The 23771-nt window shown below is 47.2% G+C and overlaps 1 protein-coding gene across 1 annotated transcript in view; it reads left to right on the top strand.

The window, feature by feature from the left end:
- Positions 1-2725: 2725 nt before the first annotated feature.
- The window catches only part of tgfbr2b (transforming growth factor beta receptor 2b), a 109829-nt gene continuing 88783 nt past the window's right edge, over positions 2726-23771 (top strand). The window contains exon 1 of the mRNA XM_072509764.1: positions 2726-3008. Coding sequence (XP_072365865.1) covers positions 2933-3008 — 76 coding nt within the window. The 5' untranslated portion in view covers positions 2726-2932. The remainder of the gene's footprint in view (positions 3009-23771) is intronic.

Below are 23771 nucleotides of genomic sequence, written 5' to 3'. Positions count from 1 at the left end.
ATAACACCAACAAACCCAGCCCACCTTCACAGTAACACCAACAAACCCAGCCCACCTTCACAATAACACCAACAAACCCAGCCCACCTTCACAATCACACCAACAAACCCAGCCCACCTTCACAATAACACCAACAAACCCAGCCCACCTTCACAATAACACCAACAAACCCAGCCCACCTTCACAGTAACACCAACAAACCCAGCCCACCTTCACAGTAACACCAACAAACCCAGCCCACCTTCACAATAACACCAACAAACCCAGCCCACCTTCACAGTAACACCAACAAACCCAGCCCACCTTCACAGTAACACCAACAAACCCAGCCCACCTTCACAGTAACACCAACAAACCCAGCCCACCTTCACAGTAACACCAACAAACCCAGCCCACCTTCACAATAACACCAACAAACCCAGCCCACCTTCACAATAACACCAACAAACCCAGCCCACCTTCACAGTAACACCAACAAACCCAGCTCACCTTCACAATAACACCAACAAACCCAGCCCACCTTCACAATAACACCAACAAACCCAGCCCACCTTCACAGTAACACCAACAAACCCAGCCCACCTTCACAATAACACCAACAAACCCAGCCCACCTTCACAGTAACACCAACAAACCCAGCCCACCTTCACAGTAACACCAACAAACCCAGCCCACCTTCACAATAACACCAACAAACCCAGCCCACCTTCACAATAACACCAACAAACCCAGCCCACCTTCACAATAACACCAACAAACCCAGCCCACCTTCACAGTAACACCAACAAACCCAGCCCACCTTCACAATAACACCAACAAACCCAGCCCACCTTCACAGTAACACCAACAAACCCAGCCCACCTTCACAGTAACACCAACAAACCCAGCCCACCTTCACAGTAACACCAACAAACCCAGCCCACCTTCACAATAACACCAACAAACCCAGCCCACCTTCACAATAACACCAACAAACCCAGCCCACCTTCACAATAACACCAACAAACCCAGCCCACCTTCACAATCACACCAACAAACCCTGTCCACCTTCACAATAACACCAACAAACCCAGCCCACCTTCACAATCACACCAACAAACCCAGCCCACCTTCACAATCACACCAACAAACCCTGTCCACCTTCACAATCACACCAACAAACCCAGCCCACCTTCACAATAACACCAACAAACCCAGCCCACCTTCACAATCACACCAACAAACCCAGCCCACCTTCACAGTAACACCAACAAATCCATTCCACCTTCACATTACACCAGCAAATACATTCTTGAACATTAATGGGAAACCTCAGGAAGTGAGTGGGCCACATGAGTGTCCCTCCTTCATCTCAGTGAACCACAAGTTTGAGATCAGGCTTATTCACTTTCTTTGAGTCCATGAATAAGATTTAAAACATTTAATACACACCAAATATTGCATAACAAGTTATAGAAAAAGCTTTATCATTTATATATTAATAGAACTATCAATTTCAAATGGCAAAAATGAAGGACATATTGACAATTTGGACCCTGGGGAGCACGTGGCCCTCACAGCTAATATGTGTAATCTGTGTGCACCAACTTCACCTGCTCCTGCTTCATGTGCATATTAATTCAGTCATACCGGTCGGAAAAAAGCTCGGTGGACGGAAATTGCAGATTGTGGCAATCCTGCACATGGGCTCTGATTAAACAAAATGTTTCATGGAGCATCCTCAGAACCCATGTGGGCTTGCAGGTGGCCCTTGGTACCACTGTTCTTGAGCCTGCCTCCCTCCCCCTTCTCGGACACCTTCCCCTTTACCGTCAGCTCCTCTGGTAGCAGTTGTTTGGGCAGCCATGGTGCCAACTGAATCTGGGTAGTCCAACAAGCGTTCCAAATGGAAATGGGTGCCTGGGAACCCATATCTCCCCCTCGCTCATTATCTGCATCATTTACATAATTCTGTCATGCCTGTGTACCCAACCTCCCCCCCCCCCGCCCGCCCCCCCCCATCAGAAACACCCAGGTGGGTGCATGGAGCTGAGGTACAAGATCGACCGTGATCCATTTGAATGGCAGAGCTCGCTGGAGGGGCTTAATTCCATTCCTGTTCTGTTTCCAGGCATCCTGGGCTAACGGACTCCCCCAATCCCAGGCTTTTTGCCTCAGGGGACAAATGCAAAAGGCCCCCTGGAGAGCTCAGGGAGTAGAAGGAAGAGGCCATTCAGTCCATCGCCAATGCCAACTCGAACCCCATTTCCCCTGCACTCCACACTCTAGTGTTATCTGGTTACATTGTGTACCTTGTGTTGCCCTATTATATATTTTCTTTTACTTTCTTTTCATGTACTTAATAATCTGTTGAGCTGCTCGCGGAAAAATACTTTTCACTGTACCTTGGTACAGGTGACAATAAACAAATCCAATCCAACCTTCCCCTTTCAGCGTTACTGTCTGGTGAACAAAGATAGGAGTGAAAAAGCCTGATAAACATTTTGTGTGTGTGTGAGAGGGAAAATGGGTAGTCGGTCCTTTAAACTTTTAGATCAGACATACATGCAAGGCAGCTTCCTCTCTGCTAAGATCAGAAACTGTTGCTGAGCTGTGAGCACACTTGCTGTGGTTGTGTGCTCTCTGTCTTAAAAATTGCAAATTGCCCAGCAGAAAAGATCTAAACCAGGCTGCTGATTGGCGGGAGGAGTCTGTTCTCTCTCTCACTGCAAACTCAGCCCTCCTCTTGAATTTGAAGTTTCCTGTTTCGCATTAAGTACATAAACCAATGACTCAGAGGCGTATTTGACTCGCAAACAGACAGAGAGAGAGAGTGGGGCAGGGAGGGAACTTGTGACAACGACCAGCTTTCATTAAGAAACTTTTTTCACATCTTGTTTTCTTCACTACTCTTGCATCGCCTTCGGCCACGCTCAGACGGGACCTCTAAACTATGGGACGAATGGATTCCTTTTGGGTCTTCACTTTATTTACAGCCTCAGGTTTTTCAGACTTCCTCCAGGCTTCCGGTAAGTTGGTTGAGTGCAGCTCCCGGATCGCAGCGCTCCCTTTCCCCGCGCTTCAGGCAGTCCGCACGGACCGGCGGAAAGGATGAGGGCTGAACCACTGCTGGCCCCCGGCTCTAATCACCACAGGGTTAAGTGGGAAATTCGGGTTGGGGGAGGGGGAGGGGGAGAGAAAGAGAAAGGAACCCCTTTCATCTCACGGCTGGTAATTGCGCGCTGAAGGCAGACTAGGCACAGGAAATTGGTGGGTAACTGAGTGCAGAGTCTTCGAAAGATGGTCTGCGTTTGTTGGCACTATAGTGAAGGTGGGCTGCGTTTGTTGGCACTATAGTGAAGGTGGGCTGTGTTTGTTGGCACTATAGTGAAGGTGGGCTGTGTTTGTTGGCACTATAGTGAAGGTGGGCTGTGTTTGTTGGCACTATAGTGAAGGTGGGCTGTGTTTGTTGGCACTATAGTGAAGGTGGGCTGTGTTTGTTGGCACTATAGTGAAGGTGGGCTGTGTTTGTTGGCACTATAGTGAAGGTGGGCTGTGTTTGTTGGCACTATAGTGAAGGTGGGCTGTGTTTGTTGGCACTATAGTGAAGGTGGGCTGTGTTTGTTGGCACTATAGTGAAGGTGGGCTGTGTTTGTTGGCACTATAGTGAAGGTGGGCTGTGTTTGTTGGCACTATAGTGAAGGTGGGCTGTGTTTGTTGGCACTATAGTGAAGGTGGGCTGTGTTTGGCACTATAGTGAAGGTGGGCTGTTTGTTGGCACCATTGTGAAGGTGGGCTGTTTGTTGGCACCATTGTGAAGGTGGGCTGCGTTTGTTGGCACCATTGTGAAGGTGGGGTGCTTTTGGCACCATTGTGAAGGTGGACTGTGTTTGTTGGCACTATAGTGAAGATGGACTGTGTTTGTTGGCACTATAGTGAAGATGGACTGCGTTTGTTGGCACCACTGTGAAGGTGTGCTGCGTTTGTTGACACCACTGTGAAAGTGGGGTGCCTTTGTTGGCACCATTGTGAAGGCGGGCTGCATTTGGCAGTATTGTGAAGGTGAGCTGTGCTTGTTGGTACCATTGTGAAGATGGGCTGCGCTTGTTGGCACTATTGTGAAGGTGGGCTGCATTTGTTGGCACCATTGTGAAGGTGGGCTGTGTTTGGCAGTATTGTGAAAGTGGGCTGCGTTTGGCAGTATTGTGAAAGTGGGCTGCATTTGTTGGCACCATTGTGAAAGTGGGCTGCATTTGGCAGTATTGTGAAGGTGGGCTGCGTTTGGCAGTATTGTGAAGGTGGGCTGCGTTTGGCAGCATTGTGAAGGTGGGCTGCGTTTGGCAGCATTGTGAAGGTGGGCTGCGTTTGGCAGCATTGTGAAGGTGGGCTGCGTTTGGCAGCATTGTGAAGGTGGGCTGCATTTGGCAGCATTGTGAAGGTGGGCTGCGTTTGGCAGCATTGTGAAGGTGGGCTGCGTTTGGCAGCATTGTGAAGGTGGGCTGCGTTTGGCAGTATTGTGAAGGTGGGCTGCGTTTGGCAGCGTTGTGAAGGTGGGCTGCGTTTGGCAGCATTGTGAAGGTGGGCTGCGTTTGGCAGCATTGTGAAGGTGGGCTGCGTTTGGCAGCATTGTGAAGGTGGGCTGCGTTTGGCAGTATTGTGAAGGTGGGCTGCGTTTGGCAGTATTGTGAAGGTGGGCTGCGTTTCTTGGCACTCTTGTAAAGTTGGATTACATTTGATGCTCTTATAAAGGTGGGATGTGTTGTCATTATTGTGAAGGTATGTTGGGATTGGGAGTGTGTGACCTGCAGAAGCTCATTGTATTTATTGGGAGTGATTGATTTGTTGAAGTGAGCTGTGCTTCAGGGAAAAACTGATCTGTAGAAGTGGACTGTGTTAACTTTCTGATGTCTTACTGGGGGAAATTCTGTGTAAAGACGGATGTTTACTATGTGATGTCTTACTGAAAAACTTACCAGAAGTAGGTTCTGCTTACTGAGAGTGACTGATGTCAGAGATGCTGAGATATGTTATGGTGAGACTGGCTATAAAGCTGGACAAGGGAGATTGCTTGAATATTTCACAAGGTTAATATAGGAGTTTACATTCCTCCAGTGCCTGGGGTTATAGTGCTCTTAAAGTTGAAACTGCAATGAATCGAAGAGATCTTTGCATGTGTGTGTACAGATTTTTGCTGATCTATCCTAGTAATTGAAATGTGAGACAGTTTTAGGTGTATGCCCACCCTGCAAATATCCAGCTTAATAGAAATTTAAATTATCCAAAGAAAGAATGAATGTAGCATTTCTATCATTGTTAGCTTGCCAGCTTCACAGAGTGGGGTGTTGCATTACAATAGTGCATGATCATTGATCAGAGTATTTGATTCTGAAGACATTTGCAACACAGCACTTACAATTATGTCTCCTGGGCTACCAGCAGAGCACCATTACTTGGTTAGCAAGTGAGTGGACAGGACAAAGGTGGAACGTGAGATGCATACCATCAGTCGAATAGAAAAAGAAATACCAATGAAAGACACTTCAGTAGTTGGGGGATTGGGGCACAGCTTTTCTTCAATCAAATAATGCTCGTTTTTCAAATAAATGCGGCAGAACACTTTTTGTTTGGTATCAAATTGAAACGTTCAAACTGTTTCAATCGGATTTATTTTCGTATGAGAGAATTCAAAAAGGTTACTCACATTGAAACTGCGTACTAACAACATAAGTAACGCCAATATCTCAGGTCCGTTTGTCTGTGAAAACACTTGGTGTTGATTAGGGAACATTTATAGCGTTTGTGCCGCATACCTATACAGATGTCAGTGTCATGAACTAAGGCTGGCCAGTTCACTTCTCCTGAGCCCTAAAATACAACATCCAGCTTTTCTGTAATAAAGACAGAAAGTGCTGGATAAACACAGCAGGTCTGGCAGCAGCTGTGGAGAGAGGAACAGAGTCCAAACTCAAAGCGTTCATTATTTCAATCTCCACAGCTGCTGCCAGACCTGCTGAGTTGATCCAGCATTCTGTGTTTTTAATTTCAGTTTTCCAACATATGCAGCAATTTGCTTTTGAAACGGCTTTTCTGTATCTGATGTAAACCTGGACTCACCTGAAACTCTTCTGCCCATATCCCAACTTGCCCTTGCACCGAGTCTTGCCCAGCTATCACCATCACTATACTCGCGTCGCGGACCTACATTGGTTCCGGGTCCTTAAAGGTTCAAAGCCTCTCTTCCTAGTTTTCAAATCACTCTGTGGCCTTACTCATGCCTGCATCTGTCATCTCCTCCAGCCCCACAATCTTCCCAGATGTGAAATCGATATTCCAAGCCAGATGGTGAATTATTAAACGACACCATGACAATAGGTTTATTTACCGAATGCAGCATTGCGTATGTCTCGCTCCTGCCTACTCCATCAGTGTCCCAGTAGTCGTTAATTGTAGTTTAAGCAGTTTTGTACTTTTAAAAAATATCATCACACACACACATTCTTCCCTTTGTAGAATAGGTGGTGAAAAAGTTCCCAGGCTAAATGTCAACATGTTTATGGCCATCAAGTCTTGCTGTGGGACTTGAACCAGAACCTATGGCCCAGAGGTAGGAACACTGTCACAAGATCGCCTCTGTCTGTTTTTAGTTCTTAGTACAGATTTATTCATTGATATTTTTAACTACCACTAGTTGCCATGGTGAGGCTTGAACCTACGTCCCCAGAGCATTAGCCTGGGCCCCTGGATTCCTTGGCCAGTGACATTACCACGACACCACCACCACCCTAAAACTGTTTGCGTGGGAACTCACCAGATAACAGTAGAGCTGGCAACATTTTTTTTGGGGTGGGGGGGGGATATGTTCTTGATGCCAAAGAAAATTGACAACCCCCCTCCCCACCCGCATATTAGCACTCCATTCCCCACACACACTCATCTCAGCAACAACCCAGCAAACAAGATGGCACTGCTTGCGCTGGAGGGCACTCATTCCATTGATGGGTCGGCTGGGGCCAGAGGGGTGGCCTAGGGGGACACCCATACGACCCATGGCATTAAGTTCCCAATGAGCAGTCAGCAGTATGCGCAGCCGCATGGCTGCCTTGCATGCTGGGGCAATGGTGTTCCACACTCATTAAACCCGCCCTACGGCCCACCTCTTGCCCCCAACCTCCGCGGTAGAAGGCCCCCAGCCAGCAATTTTTTTTTAAACCACAAGTGAAACCCGCCGTCAGTAATTCCTCACGCGGAGGCGGAGCATCGCAGAGACCCCGAAGAATACCGGGTCAGGCCCGCTAATGATATGCGAATGGCATTTACGGTACGTGCGGAGTAGAACGTGCCAAGGCCGCTGTCGAGGCACTGGAGCATGGCATTCCATCGGGTGCCCAATGCCGGCCACGATTTCCGCCTCACACGCTGTTCTCCGCCCGATCCCGTTTCCGGCATCTGCTGACCGAGAATCCCGCCCCAAATCTTTAAAGGAAACCTACGTAATTTAAATTACTATATTTCAGCCTCTGCGATGCCCATCAGTCACAGAAAAACCATACTCCAGAAAGTTGTAGTACAATGAAATACTGCCTGGATCTTTCCACTTGAGTCTCTGTAATGGGACCTGGACCCATACGTAACCTTCAGATTCAGAGGCAAGGTGCTGTCCATTGAGCCAAAGCTGATACTTTCCAAGTCTCTGTTTATGTTCTTTTGAGAAAACCATTACAACAAATCAACAAATTAACAGCCCCTTAGTGGCACTGTAACAAAAAAAAACTTTAAAGGAAACTTCATAAATAAAAATAATGTTCCCAAGGCTGGTGATACACTCCAGTAGTATCTATTAATACTCTTGGGTATAATCAAATACAACAAACAAATTAACAGCCACTTAAAAGGGTAATTGTGACCAAAAAACTTGACTTAAATTATGTTCCTGAGGCTGATGATGTATTCCAGCAGTCTCTGTTTATATGTGCGCTAGGTATTTAATTAAATAATGCCTTTCACTTATGTATCCTTGCTAATATAATTAACATACTATTAACACCAGCTCTCTCCAATTCAGGAGTCTTGAGCATGCCTGTTCTTTATTGCTCCACCATTGATGGCTGTGCTTTCAGCTATCTAAGCTCTAAACTCTGGAATTGATCACCCACCCTGTAAATCTTTCCTTCTCATCATCTCTTTCTCCTGCCTGTAACACTCCTCTTAAACCTATCTCTGTGACCAGGCTTTTGGTCACCTACTGCAATATTTCCTGATGTGACTCCATGTGAGATGCCTTGGGATGATTTACTCTCTTAAAGGGACTATACAAGTTCATAGAATTTACAGTGCAGAAGGAGGCCACCCGGCCCATCGAGTCTGCACCGGCCCCGGAATCAGCACCCCACCCAAGCCCACACCTGTAACCCAGTAACCCCGCCTAACCCTTTTCAACACTTAAGGGCAATTTAGCATGGCCAATCCACCTAACCTGCACATCTTTGGACTGTGGGAGGAAACCGGAGCACCCAGAGGAAACCCACGCAGACACAGGGAGAAAGTGCAAACTCCACACAGACAGTGACCCAAGTTCTTGTTGTTGTTTCAAAATCACTTTCTATCTGGCTGGAAGGCATCCTTAAGAATACAGCAGTGCTCCTTTAAGACGAACATCAAAAATAAGGACAGCCTCCTATATTGGGAATTTGCTATTTTATTTTTACTTTAAACAAAAAGCACTTCTTGATATAGGCATTGCTCGCCAGGCCAGCATCACTTGATGCCCTGAGAAGATGGTTTTGCTGTCTTGGGGCTTGCTAGGCTAACTTCAGAGGCCATGTTGGTGCGGGACAGGAGTCACATATAGGCCAGAGGGCTGGCAGATTTATGAACCAGTTGGAGGTTTTTGGCAATCCAGGAGCTTCATCTCAAAGAACAGAAAAAGTTGGAAAAGTGATCAACAGGGCAGGTTACATTCATTTCAGGTTGATGACCTTTCAAAGTCACCTCAAACTGCTATCGGGTTTTTAGTTCCATTTTTAAAAAAATGAATTCAAATTCTCCAACTGCTGTGGTGGGATATAAGACCATAAGACATAGGAGCAAAATTAGGCCACTCGGCCCATCAAGTCTGCTCCGCCATTCAGTCGTAGCTGATATTTTTCTCATCCGCATTCTTCTGCCTTCTCCCCATAAGCCCTGATCCCCTATGAGTTTATATTCTCTAGATTATTAGCCAAGCTCTCTGGATTGCTTGCCCAGTATCATCACCAATCCAATCCTATATTGTCTTTCGGTAAGAAACTATGGCAATTCATCTGATTACTACCTGCTTTCCAACTTGCCATTTAGTCAGCTGTCATCCAGGTAATAATAATAATAATCTTTATTAGTATCACAAGTAGGCTTACTGTTACGACCCCCTACAGGGACAGAGCTGTATAGCATCCACTTCCCCATCGACACACCTGAGAATGGGCTACTCAGGTGACTAGGGGACGGAGCTCCCTTCTGATTGGAGGAGCTACCCTCAATATAAACCCTGACCAGGAAGCAGTTCGGGGAAGGAGACCCTGCGGGGAGTGGAGTGTGGAGAGGGGTGATTATTGTGACTAGTATAGAATAAAGTGAGTTGTACCCTGTGAGCCTGGCCTCTCATCGAGTCTTTGCCTCAGTCTACAACACTGGCGACGAGGATGGGATTGACACAGCCTGACCCCGAGTTGTCGAGGGTCTGACATATGGTCCAATACGGGGCCCGACATAGGGCGATACGAAACAGGCTGAGGGCCTATGCCGCCAAGCTACCCGCGATGAGCGTCGAAGACGGTGTCCTCCTGTGGGGGACGTGGGTGGTCGTACCAGAACGTGGACGCACTTCTGCTGAAAGACTTCCATAACGGGCACCCCGCGGGTGGCCAAGATGAAAATGTTGTTGCGCAGTTTCGTTTGGTGGCTCGGACGGGTGCCGAAATCAAGCTGGTGGTCCAAAATTGCACCTCATGCCAGGAACACCAGAAGGCCCCACCGGCAGCCCCGATGCACACCTGAGAGTAGCCCCAGAAGCCTTGGTCCCATGTACATCGACTTTGCCAGCCCATTTCAGGGGTCCACATTCCTTATCATAATGGAGTACCACACAAAGTGTCTGGAAGTACATCGCATCCCCATGGCGACCACTCGAACAACAATCGACAGACTGAGGGCTACTTTTAGCACCCACTGACTGCCTGAGGTCCTGGTGCCTGACAATGGGGCGGCGTTCACAAGCCAGGGGTATGCTTTGTTCATGGACACGAATGGCATCAGGCGCATGCAGACAGCCCTGTACCACACCAATGGGCTAGCCGAACGAGTGGTACAAACATTCAAGAGAGCCATGGAAAAAGATGACATCGGGGTCGTGGTGAGGTTCATCTCGGTTATCGTATGACGTCTTGCGCCACAACCGGCATCGCACCAACAGAGTTACTCATGTGGTGCCGACTCCGGACGCGTCTCAGCCTCTTCCTCCCCGACGTCAGGGCACTGGTACGTCAGCGGCAGGACTCTCAGAGATTGACTCTCTCGGTCGCCCATGGGCGCGCACCGTCATGACGGATGATGCGGTCTATGTGAGGAATTTCAGGACCGGAGCCACATGAATAGTCCTCCACATGATGGGGCCAGTCTCCTACGCAATCTAGGTACAGGGCACAGAGACACCCTGCCACCTGGACCACTTACGACGACGCAACCAGGAACCACCGGCACATGGCCTGGAGGCCCCACGCAGGGCTCGGACACCACCCGCCGTGTGGCCAAGAAGGAGCCCCGAGACCAATGGAGAACCTTGACCCCACTCACCCATTCTGCGTCCTGTTTACCGTTGAGACGCCGGGAGACATGTGGATTCCGTGGACCCGGCCAGCGACAACGTAGACACGAGTTGGTTTCTGATATGGACATTAGACTGGCTGCGACATTCTTTGTGGAAGCGGTGGTCCCTGGCATGCTACACACCTCCAGGAGTCTTTGCCTTCATCTACAACACTTGCACTAACACTGCAATGAAGTTACTGTGAAAATCCCCTAGTCGCTACACTACGGTGCCTGTTCAGGTCCACTGCAGGAGAATTCAGAATGACCAATTCACCTAACTAGCGTTTCTTGTGGGACTTGTGGGAGGAAACCAAAGCACCTGGAGGAAAATCACGCAGACACGGAGAGAATGTGCAGACTCCGCACAGACAGTGACCCAAGTCGGGAATTGAAACCGGGTCCCTAGCCTGCCTGTGTGGTTTCTAGCTGTGTGTTCCTGTTGAAATACAGCCAAGCTGCCCTTTGCTCCAACACAGCCCCACCATTTCTCAGGCAACCCATGGGATGATGGCATAAGTAAGAGGCCCACACACACATTTGTAATTATTCAGGAGGGAATTGCAGTCGCTGGGTTAGCGATTCTTTGACTCAACTGTTTTAGAGAAATAATTATTCATAAATAAAGTATATTTCTGTTTAAGGAGGCATTCAGTAGGACTGATGCCTATAACTGCACCGATATGACAGGATTGTTACAGTGCAGGATGCGAGCCTTTGACCATCGTGTCTGTGCCAGCTCTCAAAATGCTCATCGTGACTTAATGCCGTTCCTCTCCCTTTTCCCCGTACGCCTGCACATTGTTGATACATAGCCCCACTGTGCAACACTGCCACCCTTTCTAAACCCGACACTGAGATTAAGCATGTCAACCCAGTGGTCATGTGATGACGTTTGATGGGTTGTTCAACAATATTATTTAACGATATAGTTATCTTCTCAATCAACATTGCTAAAACAGATTATCTGGTCATTGCTGCCTGTGAGATGCTGCTGTGTGAAAAATTGGCAGCCAGGTTCTTTACATTACACCAACTGATGTACTTTTTGGTCACGATTGTAAAGTGCTTTTGGGACACGCTGAGAGCAGAAAACGGGTGAAATGCAAGTTAATTTGCTTTATCTTTGAACCTTGTACTGTAAATACAACTGTACTAACTCTCCCACAAATAATTAAATGTAACGTGCTGGCAAGGCAGCACAGTGGTTGGCACTGCTGCCTCACAGCGCCAGGGACCCAGATTCAATTCCAGCCTTGCTGACTACCTGTGTGGAGTTTGCAGGTTCTCCCAGTGTCTGCGTGGGTCTCTTCGAGTGCTCCTGTTTCCTCCCACAGTCCGAAGATGTGCAGGTTAGGTGGATTGGCCATGCTAAAGTGCCCCTGAGTGTCCAAAGATGAGGGGTTACAGGGATAGGTAGGGGATTGGGCCTAGGGAGGGTGCTCTTTCAGAGGGTCGGTGCAGACCCGATGGGTCAAATAGATTCCTTCTGTACTTTAAGGATCCTATGGAGAAGCATTAACACCTCAGCAGCCATAATGTTTGGCTATGGTTTGATAAATGTAGGCATTTGCCAATCATTCGGCCTGATATAAATAAATCTTTTTTTTTACTGCAGATGGCATCTCAATATTGAAGTGAATTAAGATCTTTGGAAGTAACCCCTACCTTTTGAAAATTTGCATTTAGGTTGCATTGCATTGCTAAGGGTTCCAGAAGGCCATGAAGTTAGAGAAAGAGCAGGGAACATGACCTTGGAGGGTTACTTGTAAAACTACTTTGGTTTGGTACACAGTGCACAGTTCCAGTCTCTATTATCCTGTGTGGAATCTGTATGTTCTCCCTGTGTAAACGTGGGTTTGCACCGGGTGCTCCGGTTTCCTCTCAAAGTCCAAAAATGTGCAGGTTAGGTGTATTGGCCATGCTAAAATTGGTATCTAAAAGGTTAGGTGGGGTTACTAGGTTACGGGGATAAGGTGGCGGTGTGGGTTTAAACAGGGTGCTTTTTCCAAGGGCCGGTGCAGACTCGATGGGCCGAATGTCCTCCTTCTGCATTGTAAATTCTATGATTCTGTGAGACACATGTGGTACATAAACATCCGCATGTGTCAGTTGTGTCGAATGGGCTATTTCAGTGCTGCAAATTCTATATCATTTGATGCAATTTGGAGTGTGCCAGTGGAAGGACAGACCCTGCCCCCTCACTCTCAGCAGTTTTATGCAGAGTTCGAAGAGCCTGAAAGCTTGGGTGTGTTGAGAATTTATTTAGGCTCAATATTTTGGAGATCCGTATGATCTCCAAAGGAAAGTATACTCTTTGTGCCTATTCAAATGTTTCTCAAAACCTAATAAATTGTGAGAGACCAGGGAGAAGAGAGCAATTCCAGAAAAATCTATTTTTCATCTTTCTTTTGCAAATGCTATGAAACCTATTTTAAAGAAGCCTCGTGTTCTTTGGAAAGCTCCCTTCTGGTCAATACCCAGTGTATTATTCTGTCTGTGGCTACTGCAAAAATTGGAGAAAACATTCTCCATTTTTGTTGGGCCTTGTTCTGTATGGTTAATGTTTGATTTAAAGATCCTTCTATAAATTGAGGTGGTGGAGGTGGATGGGCAGGGGTACCTCTTGAACAGCTGTAATATTCCCCAATATAAAAGATCCTGATTGTTAATACTATTTACACTTCTAAATAATGAGCATGCTTCTAATCTAAACAACCTGGACTGCTCTCCTGTTAATGAGTTATATTTAGTAAAATTTCCAGTACAGAACAGACCATTCATTTTTTGCAAATATTTCACAAATAAGTGATATTAGCACACTGTGTATATCTTGCCGCAGTTCCAACCCATAAATGTACTGGCGTCATTTATTTTTGAATATGTGCTAAACCCTTTCAGCAGTTGAGACATTGCAGCTTGGTGGCCTGCAGAGGAGTGTTATCTCTTTAATGCAGAGGACGTTGCTTCTCACTGAAGTCTTGTCTGCTGATCTTGTTCTAACTGTTAAAGACTCAAGCCCTGTCTCAAATTTTAACACTCTTTCGTCCCTGAATCAGAAGGTGTTGGATTCGAGCCCATGTCTGGCGACTGGAGCACAGAATCTAAGGCTAACATTTCAGTGCAGCATCAGCAGGCAGTGGTGGAGCACAATGGGTTAAAAGTTATGGTAATGAGGTAGGGGTGTTCATAATGAATTACTACTGAAACAATAATCATGTGTTCGAGACTCTGGTAGAAAGAGGGAATGTTCAGTACACAATAGTGATATACTTGCCCAGTGGCTTATCATGTATAGAGTGTAAATAAAGTAGATGGGAAGAAACCTAAGTCACTCATGAGTAGAAGGAACCCTTCGCAGTATAGATTAGGCCACAAGATAAACCATAAAACAGAGCAGTGGTGGCAACACAAATCTAACAATTTAGTGCCATCGACAGAACACCCATGACAAGAAATTGGGAGAAGACTTCTTCAAAGCCTTGATGTCAGGCACACTGAGAATTGAAAACACCAGTCAAGCAGTCACTGCCCCTTCGTGTCTGTTTGAAAACCTTGAAGGTCCACAGAGAGGCCAGTGTTGGGAGTTGTGGAAAAAACACTGCTTGTGCAATTGAGTAGGATTGGGTTTGCATGTCATAGAGCAACAGCTCTCTATGCAGCAGGGCCTATTGCTGACAATATCCTCCTGAGAGAGGGGGTGGAATAGACCTCTCTCTGCTTTGAAACTGTCTGAAAAGTGGACGACACGGTGTCGCAGTGGTTAGTACTGCTGCCTCACGGCACCTGTGACCCGGGTTCGATCCCGGCTTCGGGGTGCGTGTAGTTTGCACATTCTCCCCGTGTCTGCGTAGGTCTCACCCCCACAGCCCAAAGATGTGCAGGGTAGGTGGATTGGCCACGCTTAATTGGGAAAAAAATAATTCGATACTCTAAATTTATTTTGAAAAAAAGAAATTGTCCCAGAAGCATTCGATGCATATCGATGCATATTTCACCCCAAAACGGAACCTCATAATCAAGAGAGGGCGATTCAATAAGAAATCGCGAAGGTCAGTAGACTCCTACAAATTGTTTCCTGCTGACCTGTAAAGGCTGGCCCGTTATTGCAGCCCCGGTGCGTTGAAAGATGGACTTATTCACAACTGCATTGTTATCAGAGGCCTTGATGAAAAGCTGTCAGACTTTTTTAAAGACACCAGGCAGGCTGAATTTCGGGAGCAAAATCTGATTCTAATCCGTTGAGATACGAAAGCTTTGGACAAATCTGTTAGTTTGGCATGCTCCAAGGCAGCAGCCAGGCCCATTTAAAATCATGGCGAAAGAGGGAGGAACCCTACAGCAACCACCTTGAGGTGCTTACGCAGAACAGAGGAGAAGATTGCCGAGCAGGGGGCCTGTTTTTCCAATACAGAAAGGCAGGATACTGAAAGAAGTTTTACAAATCTAAAAAATTTATTAAAGGAAGAAAGCAAGAGAATGTCTGCATTTTGTAGACCGTTTCTATGAAATTGGGAATAAGGAAAGAAATGGGATTAGAGATTTCCTGGGTGAAGTGAAGGATCACAAACAAGAGTTTTGGTCAGTCACTTTGGAAGTTTAAGGCTTTAAAGCTTCATTCAAATTTAACACTGGAGCTGGCATTACAATGCTGGTTTATCATCTGGAATGGCCCAAAACTGTACCCATCTGACCACAAAGCAGTAAATTGCAAAGTCCGGTGGGCACATATCTTCGAGTAAAAGGTCAGAAAACTACCACCCTTCACCACAAGGGGAGACAGAGTGTTGAGACCCTCTGTCACCTACAATCTAAGCATAACTTCACTGCGTGAAAATGCATGTACTCAACTGGGCATTCTGGAAATGACATACAAACTCCTAGAGCAGGACGGGTGGGTACCTATCATGGAGGAATTTCCAAAGTCTGATGCAGAACCATGGATTTCAATTCATCAGAAGATGGTGTGGATTATTCATTTAAGCAGTGGGTCATTCGCCATCACAGAGACACTATCCACTGGACCCCAGGAGGGGATTGGAGATCTTTGTCCTTTTTGAAGATAGGTCACAAGGTGTGGAAATGGAAAGCACTACAGAAATCGGTGACCATTTGCGAGGGGGGCCTTGGGGTGACACAGTGGTTAGCACTGCTGCCTCTCAGTGCCAGGGAACCGGTTTCGGTTCTGACCTTGTGTGACTGTGTGGAGCTTTCACATTCTCCTCGGATCTGTGTGGGTTTCCTCTGGGTGCTCCGGTTTCCTCCTACAGTCCAAAGGTGTGCAGGTTAGGTGGATTGGCCATACTAAATTTCCCCTTAGTGTCCAAAGGTTAGGTGGGGTTACAGCAATAGCATGGGGGGAAGTGGGTAGGGTGCTCTTTTGGAGGGTCAGTGCCGACTCAATGGGCCGGATGGTCTCCTTCTGCACTGTAGGGACTCTATGGGGAAAAAAAAACCTAGGTTGACACATGAAAGTTATGAGAAGTCATTGTGGGTAATGAGTGATCTGTTGGAAGATGAGGTCTGAGAGATTGATACACTCTCTGAATCTACTGCCAACCTTTTGTTTTCGGGTCAGCTGTGGTTGATGTCGAAGAGTAGAATATGTATCTTTGTCCCACCGACTCCACCAATGTGTTGCATTGTTTAACTCTGGCTGACCATTGGCTATTGTCCAGAAAGAACAAAATGCTTGATTCCATAGTGGCCCACACTGTCAGACAATCAGTAAAGCCTATCAGGTTGTGTGAAAGTAAGTTGATGCCCATGCTTTGGCCTTCTCAGAAAACCTTCCTTCCACTAAAGGTGTCCTTGAGTGCAGAAACAGAGGTTCTGTGGCTGAAGAGTCCAATACAAGAATTTTCTTTAGATTTTAGTAAGTGTAAGTGTGACAATGTTAGTGCTACTCGCAGAAAGCAGAAGTCGTTTCCTACGTGTCATTGGGAAGTCATATTTTCTTCTTTTCCTTCATTATTGACAAGAATGTTGTCCTTCTTTCCGTCGTCCAGATTTGTTCAAATCTCAGATATTTGGTACCTTTTATTTATCCTCAATGCAGCAGTGACTGATAAGCTGTGCAATTCCTCAATGGCATTGAACATACTTAATTTTCTCAGGCCTTTCTCCAGTGTACAAAGCAGGAAGAGAAGTTTCCTGAGCGAATGCTAGTTTGTCCTTTTGCTCTTCAAGAGAGTGCGATTGTCCCGCCCTCCAGTCTTCTCTTAGATCAGTCGTTCATTAAAACCAGTTTCGTGCCCTCTACAGTTCAGCCATCTTGGAGATCACACACCAGTTACCAGCAGTTCTGGAAAACCGCTGTCCCATTCTGCCAGCGTTATTGTCTTCAACTAAAAAACAAGCAACCACATGGATCCATGACGTCCTCCCAGAGAGCGAAGAATACTGTGGGGAATTGAATCCTTTATGAGTGACTTGGTGGGTCGGGCGGAGGGGAGAGTGAGAGTTGGATAGAATCTGTAACAGTAAAGGAGGTTACAGAAATTGGAAAAAGTTATAAAACATTAGTTTAACATTGTTATTAAAAAATTGACATTATACCTCAGTGGTGTCAGTGGTCAAATGCTAGAGACTGTTAGAAAACGGGAATATTCTGCACACAAGAAAGATGTACTTGCCCAGTAATTTATCATGTGTATAGAGTAAATAGTTTTGAAGAAACCAACCTGAGTCAGATCGGAGTCACTCGTGAGTACAGGAAATCATCTCAGTAAAGATTAGGCCACAAGATATTAGCAGACTGTGTATGTTTTGCAGCTGTTCCAATCCATGTATGCATTGGCATCAAGGATTTTTGAATATGATTCTATGTAATTATTGTTTTCAGCAGCTGGGACTTTGCAGCTTGACCATCTACACAGAAGTGATGCCTCTGTAAATCAAGCGAGATTGTCACCCTAAAGCCCTCGGTCTTGTCTGCTGATCTGACTCCAATTGTTAAAGGCCCAAGCCCTGACTCAAATCCTGCTTTCTCGCGTCTGCGTCAGAATATTGTGGATTCAGACCTCAGTCCAGAGGCTTGAGCACAGAATCTCGGCCGACACTTCAGTGCAATCCTGGTGGAATGCCACACTATCAGCGGTTGCGAGATGAGACATTAATCTGACTGTTCTCTCACATGGATGTAACGGTTTCCACGGCATATGCATGGCAGATGCAGTATAATGTGGATAAGTGTGAGGTTATTCACTTCAGTAGCAAAAATAGCAAGGCAGATTATTAGTTGAATGGATATTAATTGAGAGCGGTGGATACTCAGCGAGACCACGGTGTCCTCGTACATCAGGCACTGAGTGTAAGGACACAGGTACAGCAGGCGGTAAAGAAGGCATATGGTATGATGGCCTTCATGGCAAGTGGATTTGAGTTCAAGAATAGGGATGTTTTACTGCAATTGTACAGGGCATTGGTGAGGCCACACCAGGAGTATTGCATGCAGTTTTTGTGTCCTTATCTGAGGAAGGATGTTCTTGCTATGGAGGAAGTGCAGCAAAGGTTTGTCAGGCTGATTTCTGGGATGGCGGGACTGTCATATGTGGAGAGATTAAGTCGGTTAGGATTATGTTCATTTAGAAGAGTGAGAGGGGATCTCATTGAAACTTTAAAAATTCTAACAGGATTAGATGGTTAGATTCAAAAAGAATGTTCCCGATGGCGGGGGAGTCCAGAACTAGGGGTCATTATTTGAGGGTAAGGGGTAAACCTTTTAGGATCGAAGTGAGGAGAAATTTCTCCACCCAGAGAGTGGTGAATCTGTGGAATTCACAACCACAGAAAGTAGTTGAGGCCAAAACGTTGTGTGATTTCAACAAGGAATTAGACCTAGCTCTTGGGGCTAAAGGGACCAAGGGATACGGGGGAAGGTTGGATTTAGGGTATTGAATTTAATGATTATAATGAACGGCAGAGCAGGCTCCCAAGGGCCAAATGGCCTCCTCCTGCTTCTATGTTCTATGTATATTTGTATGTTTGTCACTATTTCAGAGATGAGCAGCGAGTTCTGTGTTCTGGTCAATATTTATCCCTCCACCAACATCACAGATTCAGGTTATTAACGTGGTGTTTGTAGGAATTGGATATACACAAATTGGCTGCCTCATCTTTCACATTACAACTGTGGATGTACTTCAAAAAGTACATCTTTACGGCGGCATGTGGCGCAGTGGTTAGCACTGGGACTGGGGCGTTGAGGACCCGGGTTTGAATCCTGGCTCTGGGTCACTGTCCGTGTGGAGTTTGCACATGTTCCACATGTTTCACCCCCACAACCCAAAGATGTGCAGTTAGGTGGATTGGGCCATGCTAAATTGCCCCTTAATTGGGAAAAAAAAATAATTGGTTACTCTTTAAATAAAAAAATGTAAAATTTTTTTAAATGTACATCTTTGATTGTAAGGCATTTTGGGATGTCATGGGATACAAATACTTTCCTTCGTTCCATAGCATGCTGATTGGAGCGATTCATAACAGAATTGAAACATCAGTTGGTCTGTGTCTATCATTAGGTTAAATGCTGTGATACTCCTTCAGGGTGCGAAAACTTCCAATGATTTGCTTTCTCCCACTCAAGGGCCGGGATTCTCCCCCAACCGGCGGATGGGCCGTACCGGCGCCAAAGAGCGGCGTCAACCACTCCAGCGTCAGGCCGCCTGGAAGTTGCGGATTCCTCCGCATTTCCGGGTGCTAGGCCGGCGCTGGAGTGGTTGACGCCGCACCAACCGGCGGCGAAGGGCCTTCACTGGCCGGCGCGAGTTGACGCATGCGCGGGAGCGCCAGCGTGTTCTGGCACATGCGCAGAACCGCTGGCGTTATCCCTACGCATGCGCAGGGGGTTTCTTCTCCGCACCGGCCATGGCGGAGCTTTACAGAGGCCGGCGTGGAGGGAAAGAGTGCCCCCACAGCACAGGCCCGCCCGCAGATCGGTGGGCCCTGATCGCGGGCCAGGCCACCGTGGGGGCCTCCCGCGCCCTCCCTGAGGACTCCGCAGGCCGCCCTCCGAGCCAGGTACCGTTGTTATGGACCTTGTGTATTTCACGCCGGCGGGACCGGCCGAAAATGGGCGGCCGCTCGACCCATCGGGACCCGGAAAATCGCCTGGGGGGCCACTGCCAACAGTCCCCGACCGGCACGATCTGATCCCCGCCCCTGTCAAAAAACTGGCGCCGGAGAATTCGGCAGCCGGCGCCGGAGCGGCGGGACGGGATTCACGCTGCCCCCCCATCGATTCTCCACCCAGCGGGGGGTCGGAAAATCCCACCCAAGGTTTCTGATGTTATCTGAACCTCCTAAATCTGCCACAACCTTGAATATATCCACGAGTATCTTGTTCATAAAATGTGCAGCCTTTCTAATGTGACATCTTCAAAGATAATTGCACTGCTCATTGTGGTACTGAGACATTTTGGTGTCCGTCCTTACTGATTTACCCTGGGATTCCCAAGACTCTGATCGGTCAGTATTGAAAACTTGAATATTGCTGAAACGCAAGACAACGTTTTTCATCTTGCGTTCAGCGAATCAGTCAAGTTGCCAACAAATCAGCACCCTTTTCTCCTGCAGTATAAATTTGGCATTCTTGTATTTGGCCTGATGAGTGTGTATTTGTCCTGATGAGTGTAAGATAGAATTTACAATGCAGAAGGAGGCCATTTGGCCCATCGAGTCATCGCCGGCCCTTGGAAAGAGCTCCCTACTTAAGCCTCCACCGTAAACTCAGTAACCCCTCCTAACCTTTTGGACACTAAGGGCAACTTATCATGGCCAAGCCACCTAACTTGCACATCTTTGGACTGTGGGAGGAAACCGGAGGAAACCCACGCAGACACTGGGAGAACATACAAATTCCACACAGACAGTCACCCGAGGCCGGGATTGAAACCGGGCCCCTGGAGCTGTGAGGCAGCAGTGCCAACCACTGTGTCGCCGTGCCACCCCATGATGAGCTTCGACAACGTGTCTCTTTTCAGCTATATTCAAGATACTGTAAAAAAAAAGACTTTCATTTATAAAGTGCCATTTGTGACCTCAGGATTCCTGAAAGTGTTTATCAGCCAACTAATTAATCTTGAAATATATTGTAATGTAGGGAACATGGCATCCAATCTGAAGATGCCACAAACATTGATGTTATAAATTTCCACATAATCTGCTTAGTCATATTGGTTAATGGATAAATACTGACAGGAGGGCATTAGTATAATGTAGTGGGTTACCAGAGGCAACCCCCATTATAAATGTGGACGTAGGAATTTATATAATGAAAGAACTCGACAGGAAGTGAGAACAGATATCAATATATTAATTAATAAAGCAATACGCACTTCTTAATTTATTCTTGCAATTGGAAATCAGAACTACAAATTAATTTGCTCATTAATCTCTCCTCAGACAAAATAGCATCTTTAGCATTGCTTTCTATTTTGTTGAAATTACAATCTGCACAGAAATAGAGAGCAGAGATTGGAATTGTTTCTACCCTCTGGTTTTGATCATGGCCATAAAAGATGTGTGAAGAAAGAAAAAGAGAGACTTGCATTTATAAAGTACCTTTAGAGAACCTCGAGGCCAATGTTGAAAATGTACGGTATAAACACAAAAGCAGCTGTGCACAGACTTTCACGCCATTGGTTGGCATGCTGGCCTGTACCATCCCGCTCCCAGGCCTCTTTCCTGGCAGAGGCAGAATGGATGGCAGAAGGAGAGGAAATGGCCAATTAAGGTCTGTCATGAGATGTCAATTGGAATTTTTTGATCGGCCTGTGAGCCCCCCAGGACATTGGGAACTAGGCCAGCCACCTAAAAGCAGCCTCCCTGTGGCCGACTGGGGGAGCAGTGCTCCAGGCCCTCTTCACAATGGTAGCCCAGCTGAAGCCAAGATGGAGGCGGGTCTCACTCTTGCTCTCTCTTTCTCTCTCTCTCTCTCTCTCTCTCTCTCTCTTACCCAAACTGCAAGACGCTGCTCCAGTCAATGCTCCTCAGCTTCCAGAACTCGGCCTCTGTTCTTAATTGGAAGGCGAGCGCACCCTCTTGTCAGTAATTGGCCAATTTGGGAAAAAGCACTTCTGAGTGATTGGGTGGCATTTAATGCAGGCAAACGGGATCTCGCCTGCTGGCTGGAAAATTGGACAGCCAGAGCCGTGAGTCACCTCCTTTGGGGACAGCCCTCCGCTTTGGCACTTGGGTAACCAGTGTTGGGCTTTCTCTGGGGTCATTGACCACAGGGAGGAAATCCGCCACCCGAGAGCTATCAGCCAATCAGAGGCTAACGTCTGTCCGTTGCAAGCAGCATCAGTGGGAGTGGTAAAAAAGGAGGAGGTATTGGGTGTTTTAAAAGACATTTAAGGTAGATAAGTCTCCTGGGCCTGATGGGATTTATCCCAGAATACTGAGGGAAGCAATGGAGGAAATTTATAGGCCTTGACTGACATCTTTGTATCCTCATTGGCTACAGTGAGTCCCAGAGGATTGGAGATTAACTAATGTGGTACCGTTGTTTAAAAAAGGTAGCGAGGATAATCCAGGAAACTGTAGGCCTGTGAACCTCATGTCGGTAGTAGGTAAATTATGGGAGAGAATAACGAGGGACAGGGATCGGGATTCTCTGATCCTGAGGCTAAGTATTGATGCCGTCGTAAACGCGTCGCGTTTCTCGATGGTGACAACATGCCCTCAGGAGCAGCAATTCTGACCCCTACAGGGGGCCAGCACGGCATTGGAGCGACCCACGCCGCTCCAGCTGCCGATCCCGGCGTCAACTGGGCGCCGTGTGTCTGTGCATGCGCAGTGGGACCGCTGCCAATGCGTGCATGCACAGTGGGACCGGCGGCAATGCGCACATGCGCGGTGGCTCCCTTCTTCACGCCGGCCCCGACGCAACATGGCGTAGGGCTACAGGGGCCGGCGCGGAACAAAAGAGGCCCCCAGCCCAAGTGGTCGGCCTGACGATCGGTAGGCCCCGATCGCGGGCCAGGCCACAGCGAAGGCCCCCCTCACCCCCCACCAGGCCGCCCCCAGACGCATGCATGCCGATGTCCTGCCGGGAAAGACCACACATGGACGGCGCCGGCGGGTCTCGGATTTTTTGTATGGCCCATCCCAGGCGGCGAATCGCCGGAGGACCGGCTGCGTCGCGTGATTCGCGCCTGGCCCGGCAATTCTCTGGCCCGGCCTGGGCTGAGAGAATCCCGCCCAGGATTTATACCCATTTGGAAACAAATGGACTCATTAGCAATAGACAGCAAGGTTTTGTGAAGGGAAGGTCGTGCCTCACTAACTTGACCGAGTTTTTTTGGGAGGTGACAAAGATAATTGATGAGGGGAGTGTGGTGGATGTTGTTTACATGGACTTCAGTAAAGCCTTTGACAAGGTCCCTCATGGCAGACTGGTAGAAAAGGTGAAGTCACATGGGATTAGTGGTGAGGTGATAAGATGGTTACTGGCTTGGTCACAAGGCAAAGGGTAGCAGTAGAAGGGTGTTTTTCTAAATGGAATGTTGTGACTAGTGGTGTTCCACAGGGATCTGTGCTGGGGCTGTTGCTCTTTTTAACCTTAGTCTATTTGCTCTGTTTAGGTCACCTTTGCTCATGAGTCGCCAGGTATCTTTATGATACCGCCACGTGGTTCAAGTTCAGGTTATGATTAATAACACAGCACACCGCTTAGTAAGGATTAAAACAACGGTCATTTATTATATACAACAAGCAATATTAATACCCTAATACTACTATTTATATAATAAACCTATCACTACTGGCCAATACTTAACTTAGGAAGAGCCCACCAGGTCAGGGAAACAAATGGTCCAATCAAATCTGGCCCACGGGATTCAAAAGGTTGCTACAGGTCGGTAGCTAGATGTCTCTACCGGATAGCGACCGTTGGATTCAAACTTACTGCTGCCGGTGGCTGGTCTTGCGAAGGTCTCGAGCAGGCGAAG

Source organism: Scyliorhinus torazame, chromosome 6 (genome assembly GCF_047496885.1).
Source record: "Scyliorhinus torazame isolate Kashiwa2021f chromosome 6, sScyTor2.1, whole genome shotgun sequence".
Lineage (NCBI taxonomy): Eukaryota > Metazoa > Chordata > Chondrichthyes > Carcharhiniformes > Scyliorhinidae > Scyliorhinus > Scyliorhinus torazame.
The sequence above is the reverse complement of the archived record's forward strand: the minus strand, read 5'-3'. Positions and strand labels throughout refer to the sequence as shown.